The sequence below is a fragment of the Mustela lutreola genome, chromosome X, assembly GCF_030435805.1.
Source record: "Mustela lutreola isolate mMusLut2 chromosome X, mMusLut2.pri, whole genome shotgun sequence".
Lineage (NCBI taxonomy): Eukaryota > Metazoa > Chordata > Mammalia > Carnivora > Mustelidae > Mustela > Mustela lutreola.
The window spans coordinates 12,706,578-12,722,871 of record NC_081308.1 but is presented as its reverse complement, the minus strand read 5'-3'; the positions used below and the strand labels follow the sequence as shown (position 1 = coordinate 12,722,871).

Genomic DNA, 16,294 nt, shown 5'->3' with positions numbered 1-16,294 from the left:
CGCCTGAGTGGCTCTGTCATTAAGCTTCTGCCTTTGGCTCAGGTCATGATCCCAGGGTTGTGGGATTGAGGCCCACATCGGGCTCGCTGCTCGGCGGGAAGCCTGCTTCTCCCTGTCCTGCTCCCCCTGCTTGTGTTCCCTCTCTCTCTGTCAAATAAGTAAAATCTTAAAAAAAAAATGCCGTACTTGTTGGAAGCACATTGTAAATTAAGTTAACATTTGTCAAAGGATTACGCTGTCAAGAATATCACTGGGGCTTTTGGAAGGACTTGTTTCAGAAAGGCAGCACGTTTTAATAGTAGTTAATTCGAGTAATACCACCATTGCCGAGACTGTTCAGAAGTCTGCAGGAGGGGTGTGTGTGTGTGTGTGTGTGTGTGTGTGTGTGTACATGGAGAGGGAGAGAGAGAGAAAGAGAGGCAGGCCCGGGTGGCTCCCACCTTTTCTCATAGCGTCACTGGATTTGCGTTCTACCTTCCACATGGTCCACGGGTAGAAACTAGCTGATCTCACTCCTCAGTGGCCTGTGTTCTGGATCTTTTCACCTGCTTATGAATTCCCTTCCATTAAAGCCTTCCTGGAGTGCCTGGGTGGCTCAGTCGGTTAAGCATCTACTTTTGGCTCAGGTCATGATGTCAGCATCCTGGGAAAAAGCCCCGCATCATGGTCCCTGCTCAGCGGGGAGTCTGCTTCTTCCTCTGCCTGCTGATCCCCCTGTTTGTGCTCTGTCTCTCAAATACATAAATAAACTCTTAAAAAAAAAAAAAAAGCCTTCCCTTTTTTGTACACTTTTTTTTTTCAATCTTGGTGAGATGAAGTGTTGTCAGCTTTATAATGATCCCCATTTTTCTGGGTGGGGGGGTTTACTATCTGTAAAATTCAACTGAATCAGTGATAGAAGAATTCATTTACTTAACTTAGTCCATATCTCCACACAACAGGCAGTATAGTATTATAAACACAGGAATCAGGTCATTCTTAAAATTCTCCTTTAAAAAAAAAAGATTTGGGTGCCTGGGTGGCTCAGTGGATTAAGCCTTTGCCTTCAGCTCAGGTCATGATCTCAGGGTCCTGGGATCAAGCCCCACATCGGGCCCTCTGCTCAGCAGGGAGTCTGCTTCTCCCTCTCTCTCTGCCTACTTGTGAACTCTCTCTCTCTCTGTCAAATAAATAAATAAAACCTTAAAAAAAGAAGAAGAAGAAGAAGAAAAAAGATTTATTCATTGGGGTGCCTGGGTGGCTCAGTCAGTTAAGCATCTGCCTTCGGCTTGGGTCATGATCCTGGGGTCCCGGGATCGAGCCCCACATCAGGCTCCTTGCTCGGTGCAGAACCTGCTTCTCCTTCTCCCTCTGTTGCTCCCTCTGCTTGTACTCTCACTCTTAGATAGATAGATAAGATCTTTTTACAAAATAAAGATTTATTGATTTATTTTGGGTGGTGAAGGGCAGAGGGAGAGGGAGAGTGAGAATCTCAAGCAGACTCCCCACTGAGCATGGAACCTGACTTGGGGCTCCATCCCAGGACCACGAGATTAGGACCTGAGCCAAAACGAGGAGTCAGACGCTTAACAGACTGAACCACCCAGGCACCCCTTAAAGCCCTCCTTGACCTTGCCTTTTTTCCCCTTCTTGACGCTCTGCCTGTTCTCTTACCTGCTTACCTGGCTATGTTATCCTGCATCCTTTCTTCTTAGTTTCCTTTCTAGTTTCCAGTCTGTCTTTCTGAGATGTACAGTGCTTTTCTGTTTTGCGTCAAACAGCTTAGTGAGGTTTAATTTATCTATCATAAATTTCAACAGATTTAAGTATACAATTCCATGATTTTTAGTATATTTATAAACTTCTGTTCTTGCACTCACTGATTATTAATAATGCTTCTATTAGTCTGTATACAGTGGAAGGTCACTTGTGTCTTTTTTTTTTTTCTGTTCCCAGTTGGGTGGCACCATTGGAGACATTGAAGGGATGCCGTTTGTGGAAGCATTCAGACAATTCCAGTTTAAAGCCAAAAAAGAGAATTTCTGTAATATCCATGTTAGCCTTGTCCCCCAGGTGAGCTTTCCAGATAAGCAACTTCTATATATCTTCCTGTGATATTCTGTTTATTCCACATTTTTTTTTTAAAAGGAGATAGAAGTTTATTGAATACACTGCAAGGGAACAGCGGGCAGGACAGCAAAGGGGAGACTGTCTGCCTGTTTTTTCCACATTTTAAACTAGGGAGCCCTTAATTATGCAGAAGAGCTAAATATCCAATATATTAACAGTGACCCATTTCTTTTCAGCCCAGTGCTACCGGAGAACAAAAAACGAAGCCCACACAAAACAGTGTTCGTGCACTGAGGGGGTTGGGCCTGTCTCCTGATCTGGTGAGTTACTGAGAATGGATAAATTTCTTGGAATAGGACCTTCATTTCTTTCTTTTTCTTTTTTTTCTTTTTTTTTTAAGATTTTATTTATTTATTTGACAGAGAGAGATCCCAAGTAGGCAGAGAGGCAGGCAGAGAGAGAGGAGGAAGCAGGCTCCCTGCTGAGCAGAGAGCCCGATGTGGGACTTGATCCCAGGACCCTGAGATCATGACCTGAGCCGAAGGTAGAGGCTTAACCCACTGAGCCACCCAGGCGCCCCGGGACGGTAGCTTCTTGACTTGCAAAAGCTACAGTGTTTACTGTCTGGCCCTTTAGAGAAAACGCTTGCCACGCCCCCCTCTAGCTCAGCTCCTGTAAAAGAGGCATTTGTGAGCCTTCACTCTTGTTTACGAGAGATGCCTTGGCATTCTGAGCCCTTCCTGGTGGACTCGAGTTGATTACACTTGCTCACATTAGCGCTCAGGTGTTTCTAATAGTCCCATGGACTTGCCCAGAATGAACTGGTACGCACTCAGTCAAGTCTCCGGTTGTAAGAAGAAATTAACATAGCCTCCTCCCGCAAACGAATGGTGGCAGGAACCGCCCGATTCCTGCTTGCTGACCTGTGCACACCCGACTTTGACAGATTGTCTGCCGAAGTTCAACGCCCATCGAGATGGCTGCGAAGGAAAAGATTTCTATGTTTTGTCACGTGAACCCCGAACAGGTGAGTGCTGCTCTTTGCCTTTTAATGACTTGCAGGCAGGCAGTTCTGCAGACGCGAATGTTTGGACTCTCTGGAATGACTGTCCTACTTTTCATGGCACTAATTAGGAAAGCCTTGGGAGAGTCATATCCAGCCAGCCCCGGCTTCCTTGCCCTTCAGTGAACAACCTGAGACTCCCAATTTCCTTACCTAGATCATGATCTCTTTGTATCATCACTCCTTATGTTACAGGGACAAAACCAGGAGGGCTTTCGAACCAGGGAGAGAAGCCCGCGAAGCCTGCTTGTTTTCTGTTTGTCTTGTGCTTCTAGGCCGCTGCCTGCTTTCGCTCCAATTTCTCCTTTGCCCATGTTACAGCGTAACTTTGCCCGGACTGCACGTTATACGGACGTTCACACCATCGCCACTGAGTCCATCAGTGGCCTCAGTTCTGTTCCCTGCTCTAGAAACCGTACTGTGATTTGGGCTCAAGTCCTCTGTCCTGCGAGACTTTCCACCTGGGTACTGGAGAGCTTTTTCTTTTTTCTTTCATTCTCTTATCTATCTTTTGTTTGCAAGAAGGCTTTCGTGTAAGGGCTCAGGGTTGGCTATAGTTTAAAAGGTGGTATGAATGGTGCTCAGGAAAAGGGTGAGGTTTGGAGAGACTTTTGTTTTGTTTTAAAGATTTTATTTATTTATTTGTCAGAGAGAGATCACAAGTAGGCAGAGAAGCAGGCAGAGAGAGAGGAGGAAGCAGGCTTCCTATTGAGCAGAGAGCCCGATGTGGAGCTCGATCCCAGGACCCTGGGATCATGACCTGAGCCGAAGGCAGAGGCTTTAAGCCACTGAGCCACCCAGGCACCCCTGGAGAGACTTTTGTTTTCTTCAGTTTAGCCCTGGGTTCTCTGAAGCCTAAAAATCATCGCCTCAGATTTCTTTCTTTTCTTTTTTTTTTTTAATCTTTCTTTTTTTTTTTTAATTTGACAGGGAGAAAGAGAGATCACAAGTAGGCAGAGAGGCAGGCAGAGAGAGAGAGGGAAGCAGGCTCCCCAATGAGCAGAGAGCCTGATGTAGGGCTCGATCCCAGGACCTTGAGATCATGACCTGAGCCGAAGGCAGAAGCTTAACCCACTGAGCCACCCAGGCGCCTCTGGAGAGACTTTTGTTTTCTTCAGTTTAGCCCTGGGTTCTCTGAAGCCTAAAAATCATCACCTCAGATTTCTATATCAGGATTTCTGGATCCAGGATACCAGGGTCACACAGCCTCCTGCCTGATAAAGTTTTCAGAGTTGGGTTACTGAGAGCTCTGAGAAGGGAAGTGTGCAAATTTCTAACCCTACTGATCCTGTTTTTTCTTTTCTTTTAAGATTTTATTTATTTATTTGACAGAGAGTGAGACAGCGAGAGAGGGAACACAAGCAGGGCGAGTGGGAGAGGGAGAAGAAGCAGGCTTCCCACTGAGCAGGGAGCCCGATGTGGGGCTCGATCCCAGGAATCTGGGATCATGACCTAAGTCAAAGGCAGACGCTTAAAGACTGAGCCACCCAGGCGCCCCCAAAGCCTGTTTTCGATAGAACGATAGTTACGAAGAATTCTATCCGAGCAGCCCACAGGCTAGTTTATTAGCCATTTTTCAGCACATCTTTTTTTCTGATGTGAGTTAACGCTCCCATTTCTTGGTTCCTAGTGAACTGGCATTTAAAGATCTTCTTCTCTGGTTTCCTGTGGAAGGAATGGAGGGTCAGAGGCATCTCTCTGGATGTGGTTGTTACCATGACATTTGAAAAAAAATCTCTCTCTGGACCAGAGCATGAATGAGTAGAGTTCCACATGCCACGTCTTCCAGCATGGGAGTTTGGGCTGCCCAGAGATTTAGTTGTAATTAGTAGCGGAGCTGGAGCTTACGTCAGTGGCATCTTGGCACTTCGAATTGCTTCAGTGAATGCACAAGTGAGGTGCAGTGGTCCTAGGTATCAAGTTGGTGACGCGCAAACAGCTTAGGAACTTTGGAGTGGATTTAGCTATAGCTTTGGGAAGAACTGAACACACAGAATGAGCAGAATATTTCTTGGCATTGATTGAGAATGTGGCAGATCCTTAAATGCCTGCCGGTGGCCCCTTAGATATACTCGAGACAGCGGTGAGAGCTCGTTAGGGTAAGTGTGAAAAAGAACCGTACCACCTTGGAAGGCGCCGTTCAAACAGGTGTACTAATTGCTTTGACTGGGTTCAGTGTGTGCTTGAAAATTTATCCAAGGGAAGAGAGTAGACAGCAGTAGCAACAGCAACAAATGAACACACACGAGCGCACACACACACACGAGCCACACAACCACATTGAGAAGACACAATGCACATATTCAATGTTACTGCTTTAGCTTGGACTTAGATGATGCCTTGGGCCATGTGTCTTAGGTATTGACCCATAAAGCATCCATGTGTCAATACCCATTCTCGGATACCAGCTGGGGTCCTGCAGTTCAGCTGTGACACTAACCACTTGGAGTGGGGTTCCGCACACTGAGGGCGGAGTTCTTTACAAGACGGCCCCCCACTTCAGTCACCAGCCACAAGTTTCCAGTGTTCCTGAGCCACCGACACTTCTGCCTGGCTGACTACAGATTTGGGGCTTCCCATAACCCCCTCAGGTTCAATAATTCTCTAGAATGATTCATGGAACTCAGGAAAATGTCATACTTATTACCAGCAATTTGATTATAAAGAGTGTGGAGGAACAGCCGGATAAAGAGATACACAGGGCAAAGCATGGGAGGATCCCAAGCTCAAGGTCAAACTCATTTTCCAGCCCCCTTATTATCCCTGGAGGTCAGGGGGCTGAAAGTTTCCAATCCTGCTTGGGTTTTCTCGTGACCACCTCCCATCCTGAAGCCATCTAGGGGCCACCAGGAGTCGCCTCATTGGCATAACAAAGATGCACCTGTCACTCAGGAATTTCCAAAGGGTTTTGAAGCTTTGTGCCAGGAATTGAGAACAAAGACCATATATATATATATATATATATATATATATATATATAATTGATTCTATCATGGCATCCATGTTTCCAGAATTGGAATAATGTGTTCAAAGAGTTTTATAATTAGATCAAAGTAAGCTTGTGTTAATTCTGCCTCTTGTTTGGGTCACTGGGCTCTTGGTTTTCTTCAGTATAAATAAACTTACATGTCTCTTGATTTTTGGCTCATTCTTGAACTCCTTCTTGTGGCATATTTGAGGTGTTCCATTTAAATATGGTGTTTTATCATCATTAAACAGGTCATATGTATCCATGATGTTTCATCCACATATCGAGTGCCTGTGCTTTTGGAGGAACAAGGCATTGTTAAATATTTTAAGGAGAGATTGGATCTGCCCATTGGTGATTCTGCAAGTCATTTGCTTTTCAAGTGGAGAAATATGGCTGACAGGTACGTGAAAGGAATTATTGATGTAATCTTTAATAATAATTCTTGGGTTTGGGGGTAGGATTGAGACATACCTTAAAGGATACCTATGCCACATTCAGCTTTCTGTATGTATATGTTTTGGTATAGATTATCTAAAGCTTTAATACTTTGGTAGAGTGTTTTGCTGTATTCTTTGAAGATTTCTGGGGCTTTTGATTTTGTCCTACTTAAATGAAAGTGAATAGAAGGAATTTGGATTCTGGAATGATTTTTTTTTTTCTTTCAAAATCTGGAAGCTTTTTGACGGATTGATTGATTTCTCAGTTTCCAAACATTTTAAATGGGTTTAAATGTCACAGATTTTTTGGTTTGTTTTGCTTGTTTTTTTTTGTTTTTTTTTTTTTTTTTTTTTAAGTTTGTTTATATATTTTTTAGTCGTATCTACACCCAATGTGGGGATCAGACTCAAGGACCCTGAAATCAAGAGTCACGAGGTCTTCCAGCTGAGCCAGCTAGGTGCCCCTGTTTTGCTTGTTTTTAAAGACTTGGCTAACATTTCCTAAAGTAAATCCCTTTTAAATGAGAGGTTTAGGCTCTGTCATTATTGCTCCATCCTGGAGTTATTAACTGGCAGCATTGTTATTAAAACCTCAGACAGGTTCTAGCTTTCAGACAATGATATTAATTTCAACAAGGCTTGTCTCCTTGGAAGTTCATGTGGAAATTAAATCCCTGTCACCTATTTTCTTTGACTAAATGTAGACAAGGCATCACTCCATAAAGTCCTGACTGCCTGGCTTTTTTGTGTTGCTTAGGTAGTGGACAGCGGTGAGAAACGTCGGCTCTGGTGTTGCTAAGGAGTAGATCTTGAAAGTTCTCATCATAAGAAAAAAAAATTGTAACTGTGTGGTGATGGATGTTAATTAGACTTATTGTGGTGATCGTTTCGTGATACATAGAAACACTGAATCACTATGTTGTATCCCTGAACCTAATATAATGTTATTTGTCACTTGTATTTCAATTGGAAAAAAAAAGATAAGCTCTGGCATCAGGCACTCTGGATTGAGATCCCAGCTTCTCCTCTCACTAGCTGTGTGCGTTTGGGTAGATTACTTAACCTCTCTGGCACCCATATATAACTAGTACCCACATTGTGATAATGATGAGAGAAAACACGTAAGACCTTAATCTCGCATTGGGCGCTGAGTATTGGTTACTGAGGTTGGTAACAATAATTAAAGTGGTTTGAAGGTGACGAAATCACTCACTTTGGTAGATGATCAGTAGATTGAAGTGTTCTTGCCCTGTCACTTACAAATTTAAAAAAGTGTCTTTGAATCTCTGGGACAAGTAAAATCAGGGCCAAAGTGCAGTTTCTGAACTTGAGTACTGTCTTGCATGATGATACAGTTAAGCTCCAGCCCTCCAGAATGCTTAAGGAATTAGTAGCTTTGGGGGAATTTTCTGAGTAGCTTGGGGCTGATCCTCTTTAAGCATTAGAAATTTTAGTCTGTAACTCCTTTTATTGGAAATTGCTCTAAATTATACTCCGAGGTGCTGTGCTTTTAAAAGCCAGTGTCTGCTCTTCATGTCAGTTTCTTGGCTGCTGGAACAAGTGACTACCAACTGGGTGGCATAAACTATCAGTTGTGAAGGTCCGAAGTTCAAAAGCAAGGCATCAGCAGGATTGGTTTCTTCCAGAGGCTCCAAGGGAGCCCACTTTCTGCCTCTGTCATTACGTGGCCTTCTCTGTGTCTCTCCACTTCTCTACTTCTCTCTCTCTCTCTCTCTCCGCCTACCCCCCCCCCAACCTTGTATAAGGATGCTTGTCTTAACTTAATTGTATCTGCAAAGACCCTTCTTCCAGATATGGTCACATCCACAGGTTCTGGAGGACATAGGTTTTGGGGGCCACCATTCAGCTCACCACAGTCTTTAAGCAAAAGGAATATTGAGCATCGGTTTCTAGTGGTGTTGTGGGTTTATTGGTAATGATGGTAGGTACTGTCCCTTCAGTACAGCCTGTAGAGAGATACAAGGCAGCAAGCAGGGGTCAAAGGGGAGCCTTGTTCATGGAGATCCAGTGCTGTCCAGAGGCCAGGGGTCCCTGGTTGAATTGGATGGCAGAGCTCTTCTGGGACCCCAGACAAAGTGGAGACAGCTCACCTCCCCGGGGACCTGCGTGTGGAATGGGCCTGCAAAGTGGGCCTGGAGTTAGGTCCAGGGCAGGTGAGAGCTTGGCTGGTCCAGACAGGGCCACGTGAGCCTCACGTGCAGGCCCCGAGAGTGAAGAGAGCACAAAGGGAGTGCGTTCAGGATACATAACCTTCCTGGATGGCAGCCCTTGCCCCTGGGCCATCCTCCCTTCCGTGGCGGCGTGAGAATAAGGGAGAAGGGCTCATTCCAGCAGATGTGCTCAAACGTGGTTGTGATCACCAGTTCCCCAGGCCCAAACCTGGCGTGGACAGCGCTTCCCTCTGACATTGCATTGGAATCTTGCCTTGATACCAACTTGCTTTGTCACCAGTGTCCTTTATGTAGGGATGAGGGGGAGCCTGTGCAGCCACGCAGTCTCCCGAGTGACGTAAAATTCGGTTTAGCAGTTTAACTTCTCTGAGGTTCTTCAGTCACCTTCCTCGGAAGTCACCTTTACTGTCAGTTTGAACTTCTTAGCCGCTTCTGCATTTTTCTCCTGTGAGCGAGGAATGTTCCCGCTCACGGCAACCTTTCTGTTCTAAGGTATTTGGGGAAGGGTTTGCTTCCAGGCCCTAAAACATCTTCAGCCCCAAGATGACGTTTCTACATACATAGGACCAGACCGGACAATTTTCATGTTCGTTGTACAGTGTTCCTAACAAAAGCAACAGTAAACATTGTGTCTTTAGTGGTAAAATGTGATTGAACATCTTAGGTGGAATGGAATTTTCTCATAAAAATGATGTAAATGGCTTGTAATATTTTAAATAGTTATCTTAGTGCCATTCTTCAGACATGCCATGAATAACCTTCCTTTGTGGGCCTGCTGGAACTGTAACCGTTTTTAATGTAGACAGTTTGAATGCATTTTCTTATATAACGTCACCTTATAAAGTTAATATTGAAATGTTTCCTGTTGACATTCAGAATGCATTTTTCTTATACAGTGTCACCTTATAAATGAGTTTAAGGACAGCTCATTTTTATGAGATGGGGAGAGCTTTTTTACTTTTAATGGTTTTAACTGTTTCTCTGATACAATTTCCGTGGATTTATGTCTCTGCCTGCTTATGTAAGCCAACATTGGGGTTGCTTATGATTTTGCAATCTGTTGGCACTCAGATTTTCATTCCGCAGGGGTGGAGTGGAGTGGGGATTTGAGTCAAGTACATCAAGTTCGAGGCTCGACTGCCCTTCAGGTTTTAAGAGGTGCCTTGAGATAAGAACAGTGGCTGTCATTATATTTGTGATGTTATATTACATGCATATAACCCTTAAGCTGGTCTTTCATCTCAGGTATGAAAGGTTGCAGAAAACATGCTCCATAGCCTTGGTTGGCAAATACACCAAACTCAGGGACTGCTACGCCTCCGTGTTCAAAGCCCTGGAACATTCAGCCTTGGCCATCAACCACAAATTGAACCTGATGGTGAGCCCTTGCTGGTCTTCCGCATAGTTCAGTCATTCACTGTGGTATCTCGCGTTGTGTTGAAGGATCCCCAAGACTTCCGCCGGGATTGCTGTCACCAGGACTCACAGTACTGAGTGTATAGCCCAACTTGTGGCTAAGATTTAATCCACTGAGAGGATACAGAGAGAAGTCAGCAAAGGGGAAAGGTGTATGCGATGAAGTCTGGGGAACTTCATATATATAGCTTGAGTCTAGACTTTGTCTTTGTTACATACAGAAGTAGTGCATGTTCAGTGTAGGAAATTTAAACAAAGCATCATCTAAAATGCAGAAAGTGGGAGATCCCTCCTCCCTGAAACCCTGCTTCTCTGCTATACCTGTTGTTTCCAGTTTGATGCATAGCTTTCTAGACATATGTATCTATGTTATATTTAATGATATTCCTTTTATCTTTTTTAAAGATTTAATTTATTTATTTGACAGACAGAGATCACAAGTAGGCAGAGAGGCAGGCAGAGAGAGAGAGGGGAAGGGAAGCAGGCCCCCCGCTGAGCAGAGAGATGCGGGGCTCGATCCCAGGACCCTGGGACCATGACCTGAGCCGAAGGCCGAGGCTTAACCCACTGAGCCACCCAGGCACCCCAAGCCTTACGATCTTGATTTAAGTGGTGAAGTATTTATATAATGCGCAAAAAGATACATGTATGCATCTAAGAAATTCAATAACTTCCAACTTAGGACCCATCTGACTTTTCTCTCATGTTTCTAGCCTCCTCTTGTCCTAATCACTTTAAAAAAAAAAAAAAAAAGATTTATTTATTTATTTTTGAGAGGTAGAGAGCACAGGAGAAGGGGCAGAGGGAGAGAAAGAGGGAGAATCTACAGCAGGCTCCGCGCTGAGCAGGGAGCTGGACGTGGTGCTGGATCTCATGACCCTGAGATCATGACCTGAGCCGAAATCAAGAGCCTGACGCGTAACTGACCGAGCCACTCAGGCACGTCCGTAATCGCTTCCGTATCTGTGGCTTTCCAAGGAACACTTCACTTCCTGTTCTTCCCGATCCTCCGAGTCCCCAAGCCCCTCGTAGGGAAAAGAAAAGAGCAGTAGAAAAATTGTTAGATTACCAATTTTATAAAGCCTTTACAAGTTTGTATGTTAATATGGTCAGATAGTAATTTTTACAGAATAAATACTAAAATAATATAGTTCTATAGGGACTGTTACCTACCTAGGAGTCGTCCTACATGAATTTTCCAGTTGACAGAATTTGTTGACATTCGCTTCTGCGAAGTCCTATTTGAGTTATGGTCTCGTCATATTGTTTTTAGACCACTTCGCTTCTGTGCGAAAGACCACTTTTGCTTCCCTCGCCTGGCTTCCTGTAGCAGCCTCCGGCCTGCTGTGCTCTCTTCGCTCCATTTTTTCACCTCAAAGCGCTGTGATCCTTCTAAAATCTCTCTCTCTCTCTCTCTGTTCTCTCTGTTCTTTAAGACTTTCTAGTGGCTTCAAGTGTAAACTTCTCTCCCTGGGTGGAGTGTGTTTTGAGGGCCCCCGAGTGACCGCCCCATTGTCTGGTTCCTCTTTGCGTCCCTCCTCCCTGCGCGTCCCACACACCTTCCTGCCGGCCTCCCGAAGCGCACACCCAGGCTCCTCCTCGAGGGCTGAGCTGCTCGGGCATCACCTCTCCAGAGGCCTCCCCCGCGGCGCTTCTTCCCGTCTTCCCTGTAGTGTCTCCGTCTAGATTAAGTGTGGCTCCCACTTATTTCCACAGCGTTCTCTTTGCCCATCGTGGCCACTGACATGCTATGGTGTGCGTGCCTGGGTATTGGGTTCTGTAGTCTTCCTGGAAGACTGCACGAGCCCCAAGACGAGACTGTGCTTTTCTATCCTCAGTGACCGTTATAGTGTTTGCGAGAGTTGGGTCATAGTGTTAGATGCCTCCAGTATTTTCGAGTATCTAATTTTTTTTTTAAGTATCTATTTTTCTTAAGTGTGTTTTTAATCTATTGGATATATTTCTTTCTTTCTTTCTTTCTTTCTTTCTTTCTTTCTTTCTTTCTTTTTTTCTAGTACATAGATTCCATTGATCTAGAACAGACCACCGAAACTGAGGACCCTGTGAAATTCCATGAGGCTTGGCAGAAGCTATGCAAAGCTGAGTGAGTGCCGAGGACTGCCCATACCAGTTAGGAGAATGCCATTGTGCTTTTCCCATAACGATCTGATTGACCCCAATTCCTAATTTTTATGCATTTTTGAAAGGTAGTCTGTCATACTTGTGGTCATTAAGGGTGGTCACGCTGCATCGTCCCCTCATGTCCTTTGAAATGTGCCGCGTTCATGTTTTGTGGCATGTGCAGTGAAAATGGGTTTTATTTTGGGGGATGATGGGGATCCGGTATTAGGGAGAAAGGGGGTTGATTCTACTGAAAGATACAGAAATGGATCTTACATATGCACAGTTAAAGTACAAGGACGCAACTCTTCCTTCTTGGTTATATATTCTTTTTTACATCATTTGATTGTAGGTTTTATTTTATAAGTAATCGACAGAACTTTGGGGGGCAACACGGTATTGTGAGGGTAGAATGACTCTCCCAGTTAGTCCTTGAACTCTTGTCTTCTCCAATGAGTGTTTGCCTAAAAGGTCTCTGAAGTGTCTGTTAGCCAGGAGACTTTCATGTGCCACTATTTAATTAGCAATTGAAATTTTAGGCTGATTTTACCAGTTTTAACTCTCTCTGATTATGTAAGAGATCTTAACTTTTTTTTTTTTTTTTTTTTAAGATTTTATTTATTTGAGAGAGAGAGAGAGAGAGCATGAGAGTAGAGAGGTCAGCAGGAGAAGCAGAGGGATCATGACCTGAGCTGAAGGCAGAGGCTTTAACCCACTGAGCCACCCAGTTACCCCTGAAAATCAGAGTTTTAAAAAGAAAAATAATGTCAAGTTCACCCTTGTGTTATGTTGATTGCAGTGGTGTTCTTGTGCCTGGAGGCTTCGGAATCCGAGGAACGTTGGGGAAACTCCAGGCCATTTCCTGGGCACGGGCAAAGAAGATCCCTTTCCTGGGTAAAACTCAAGATTATGCATCCTAACGATGACTTTTTTAGATTGTTGATATCTAGTAAGTAGTAGGGGTAACATTTCATAGAATGTGTTAACAGGAAAGGTGTGAACTCAGATTTGAATATTCAAGTGCCAAACAGTCTGCCATGGGGGCCAGCAAACTCTGTCCTGTTTTTGTAAATAAGATTTTACTGGAATAAAGCACACCAATGTGTTTACATATGGAATGTGGTTGCTTTTATGGTGCAGTGGCCGAGTTCAAGGCCTACAGCCTGCCAAGCATAAAATCTTTACTGTCTGGCCCTTTGTAGAAAAGGCTGTTGGCCTGGGAGAACTTAGCACCGTTCTGGTTGGGTAGCAAGAGGCTGAGAGAAGCTGCTGTGTATACCGTTTTCACCCAAATTCATCTTTTCACCGCTTCCAGCTAGAAGAGACCATCCTACGTCACAGGAAGAGCTCTGCTAAAATTTGGTAGAGCCAAGTCTTTTTAATGTCTTTGTTCAAATTTTATTTATTTATTTTTTTAAAAGACTTTATTTAAAGAGCAGCAGGGGTAGTTAGATAGTTTGCAACTCTTGAGCTTTCTGTTTGACGCAGCGTCTCTTTATGTCTTAGCCATTTGGAACTTTCTGAACTTCCTCCCCCTTAAAGCACTCAGCAGTTTCGGGCCAAGTATACTGGTTGCCCTTCTCTGATGAGTCCCTTGCATACCTTAGATAAGTCTATAAAAACATCTGGAATGCTCCTTGGCGTTTGTTGAGTGGAGAGGATTGCTGGATGTGGAGATGGGTGAAGGGCCCATCGCTGTCGCAGCCGGCTGGGGGCTACGCAGGTGTTTGTTTTCCTCCTCATCGGGCTGTCTGTTCCGTTCCGTCCCGCACCTGCCTTCCCTGCTCGCCAGCCTGCCCGAGCCCGCCGTGCAGATGCCGGCTTCCCCCAGCTGCTGCTGTTCCCGCAGGGACCGTATAGGCCTGTTCTGCGCCCGGCACCTGGCGCCCACTTCCCGCCGCTTAGATCCCAGCCCGCTGGCCAGCCTCAGGCTGCCCTCTGAGAAGAGGGAGTGTCAAGTCTCCCTCTTGAGCTGGGGTGTCGGTAGACCTCCTTGGGCGGAATCAGGTGCTCTGGGCCAGCCCCGCGTCCCTCTCACATGTCTCGAGTTAGAGGAAAATTTGGGAGGAGGCGGATTTGCCTTTGGGACCTTGCCCTGTCTTTTCTTGCCCCTTTCTGACCTCGAATTCCTTCTTCCTCAAGTCCGGGTGGCCTCCTGCCTCTGCCACACATGCTCTGAGTGCAGAGGGCACAGGAGCGAACCCGGCAGGCAGTGTTGCTCTGTCCGAGCCTGCGTTCTAAGTGAAGGAGGTGGGCAGGAAAGGAAAGACCAGGAAATAGGAAGTAATACACAAGCTGCTCATTTGCTTTATGTATATGCTTTTTCAAATAGGAGTTTGCCTCGGCATGCAGCTAGCAGTGATAGAGTTTGCAAGAAACTGCCTGAACTTGAGAGGTAGGCCTGCTACTTGCTAGTAACCCTTTATTAAAAAAATTCTTATTACTTAACATATTTTTCAGCAATACTGGTGAATTATTGACCTCATTTCTTCATCTTTAGATGCTGATTCCACAGAATTTGAGCCAAATGCCCGTGTTCCTGTGGTAAGTGGCTTGTTCATCTTTCTGGGGTCGGTCATGGTCATTTTGTTTCTGGGTCTGGCCAAAACGCATAAAGGGATATTGTTTTTATTATCATTATGCTGTCCTTACCACATCAGGATGTTTTAAGTTAGATATGATTTTATTATTATCACTACTGCTGCTATTATTTTTATATCAAATGGCTCTGCTCTCCATAGTCCCTCTTATCAGCTGTGCCTTGAAGAAACACAGTCCTGGACTGATTTCTTTTGGTGCTTCCCAGCTTTCACTGATTATTTTTCCTATAAAATATTCAGTCCAAGTTTTTTGGCTAGGACTGAAGGCCACTGTGCTCTGTCACCTGCGGCTTTGCTACACTAGTCCTCCTCGTCCGTGGGGAAGACATGCCAAGACCCCCAGTGAATGCCTGAAACAGGATGGTATGCAACCCTAATATATACTCTATTTTTCCTCCCCCCCAACACCTATGGTAGAGCTTAATTCATAAATGAGGCACAATAAGATGAACAATAGCTAATAATAAAATAGGGCAGTTATAATTTTGTGCTGTAATAAAAGTTAGGAGAGTGTGGTCTCTCACCATCTCTCAAAATGTCTTATTGTGCTGGGCTCCCCCTTCTTGTGCTGCTGTGGGCTGATCAAATGCCTGTGGTGCGACGAAGTGAGGGGACTAGCAGCTAGACTGACCCTCCGACAATATGAAACCATGGATAATGGGGACTACTGGAATTCAAGTCGAGGTGTTCCTGTCCCTCCCATGCACGGGGTTTATGTTTGGACAATCTGAACGGTGTTTTTCTTTTCTTTTCTTTTTTTAAATTTTATTTTATTTTATTTATTTATTTGACAGATAGAGATCACAAGTAGGCAGAGAGGCAGGCAGAGAGAGAGAGGAGGAGGAAACAGGCTCCCTGCTGAACAGAGAGACCGATGTGGGACTCGATCCCAGGACCCTGGGATCATGACCTGAGCTGAAGGCAGAGGCTTTAACCCACTGAGCCACCCAGGCGCCTCTGAACGGTGTTTTTCGATGTATCCTGATATTCCGTATACCTGAGCTGGTCCCCATCCTTCGACCTCCCTTCCCTTGGAATCTCAATAAAACCAGTGAAGAATTTAATTAAAAAAGTCAACCAGATCCGATGACGGACAACTTCCTATTCATCCTGGGAAGCCTATCCTGACCTCTGGTCTTTCCTTGCCTCTGCCTTCTGTGCCTCATGCCCATCTCTGTCAGACTGCACACCTCACCACTGTGATTGCTTTTTTAAAAGTTTATTTATTATTTATTTTGAGTAATGCCTACGACCAATGTGGGGCTCAAACTCATGACCTCAAGATTAAGAGTTGCATGCTCTTCCTGCTGAGCCAGATGTGTCCTGTGATCACTTTTTTTTTTTTTTTAAAGATTTTATTTATTTGAGAGAGGGAGTGAGCGAGAGAGAGAGAGAACATGTGCGTGTGTGAGCATGAGCTGAGGGAGAGGGAGACGGAGAAGCAG

At 44.8% G+C, this 16,294-nt stretch overlaps 1 protein-coding gene across 2 annotated transcripts in view; it reads left to right on the top strand.

Annotated features, from left to right (window-relative positions):
• CTPS2 (CTP synthase 2) overlaps window positions 1–16,294 on the top strand; it is a 100,199-nt gene that overhangs the window by 23,391 nt on the left and 60,514 nt on the right. For both annotated transcript variants that reach the window (XM_059157041.1, XM_059157042.1), the window contains exons 5-13: window positions 1,936–2,052; window positions 2,286–2,369; window positions 2,996–3,076; window positions 6,332–6,483; window positions 9,958–10,090; window positions 12,144–12,232; window positions 13,049–13,143; window positions 14,582–14,644; window positions 14,750–14,793. In XM_059157041.1, coding sequence (XP_059013024.1) covers window positions 1,936–2,052; window positions 2,286–2,369; window positions 2,996–3,076; window positions 6,332–6,483; window positions 9,958–10,090; window positions 12,144–12,232; window positions 13,049–13,143; window positions 14,582–14,644; window positions 14,750–14,793 — 858 coding nt within the window. The remainder of the gene's footprint in view (window positions 1–1,935; window positions 2,053–2,285; window positions 2,370–2,995; window positions 3,077–6,331; window positions 6,484–9,957; window positions 10,091–12,143; window positions 12,233–13,048; window positions 13,144–14,581; window positions 14,645–14,749; window positions 14,794–16,294) is intronic.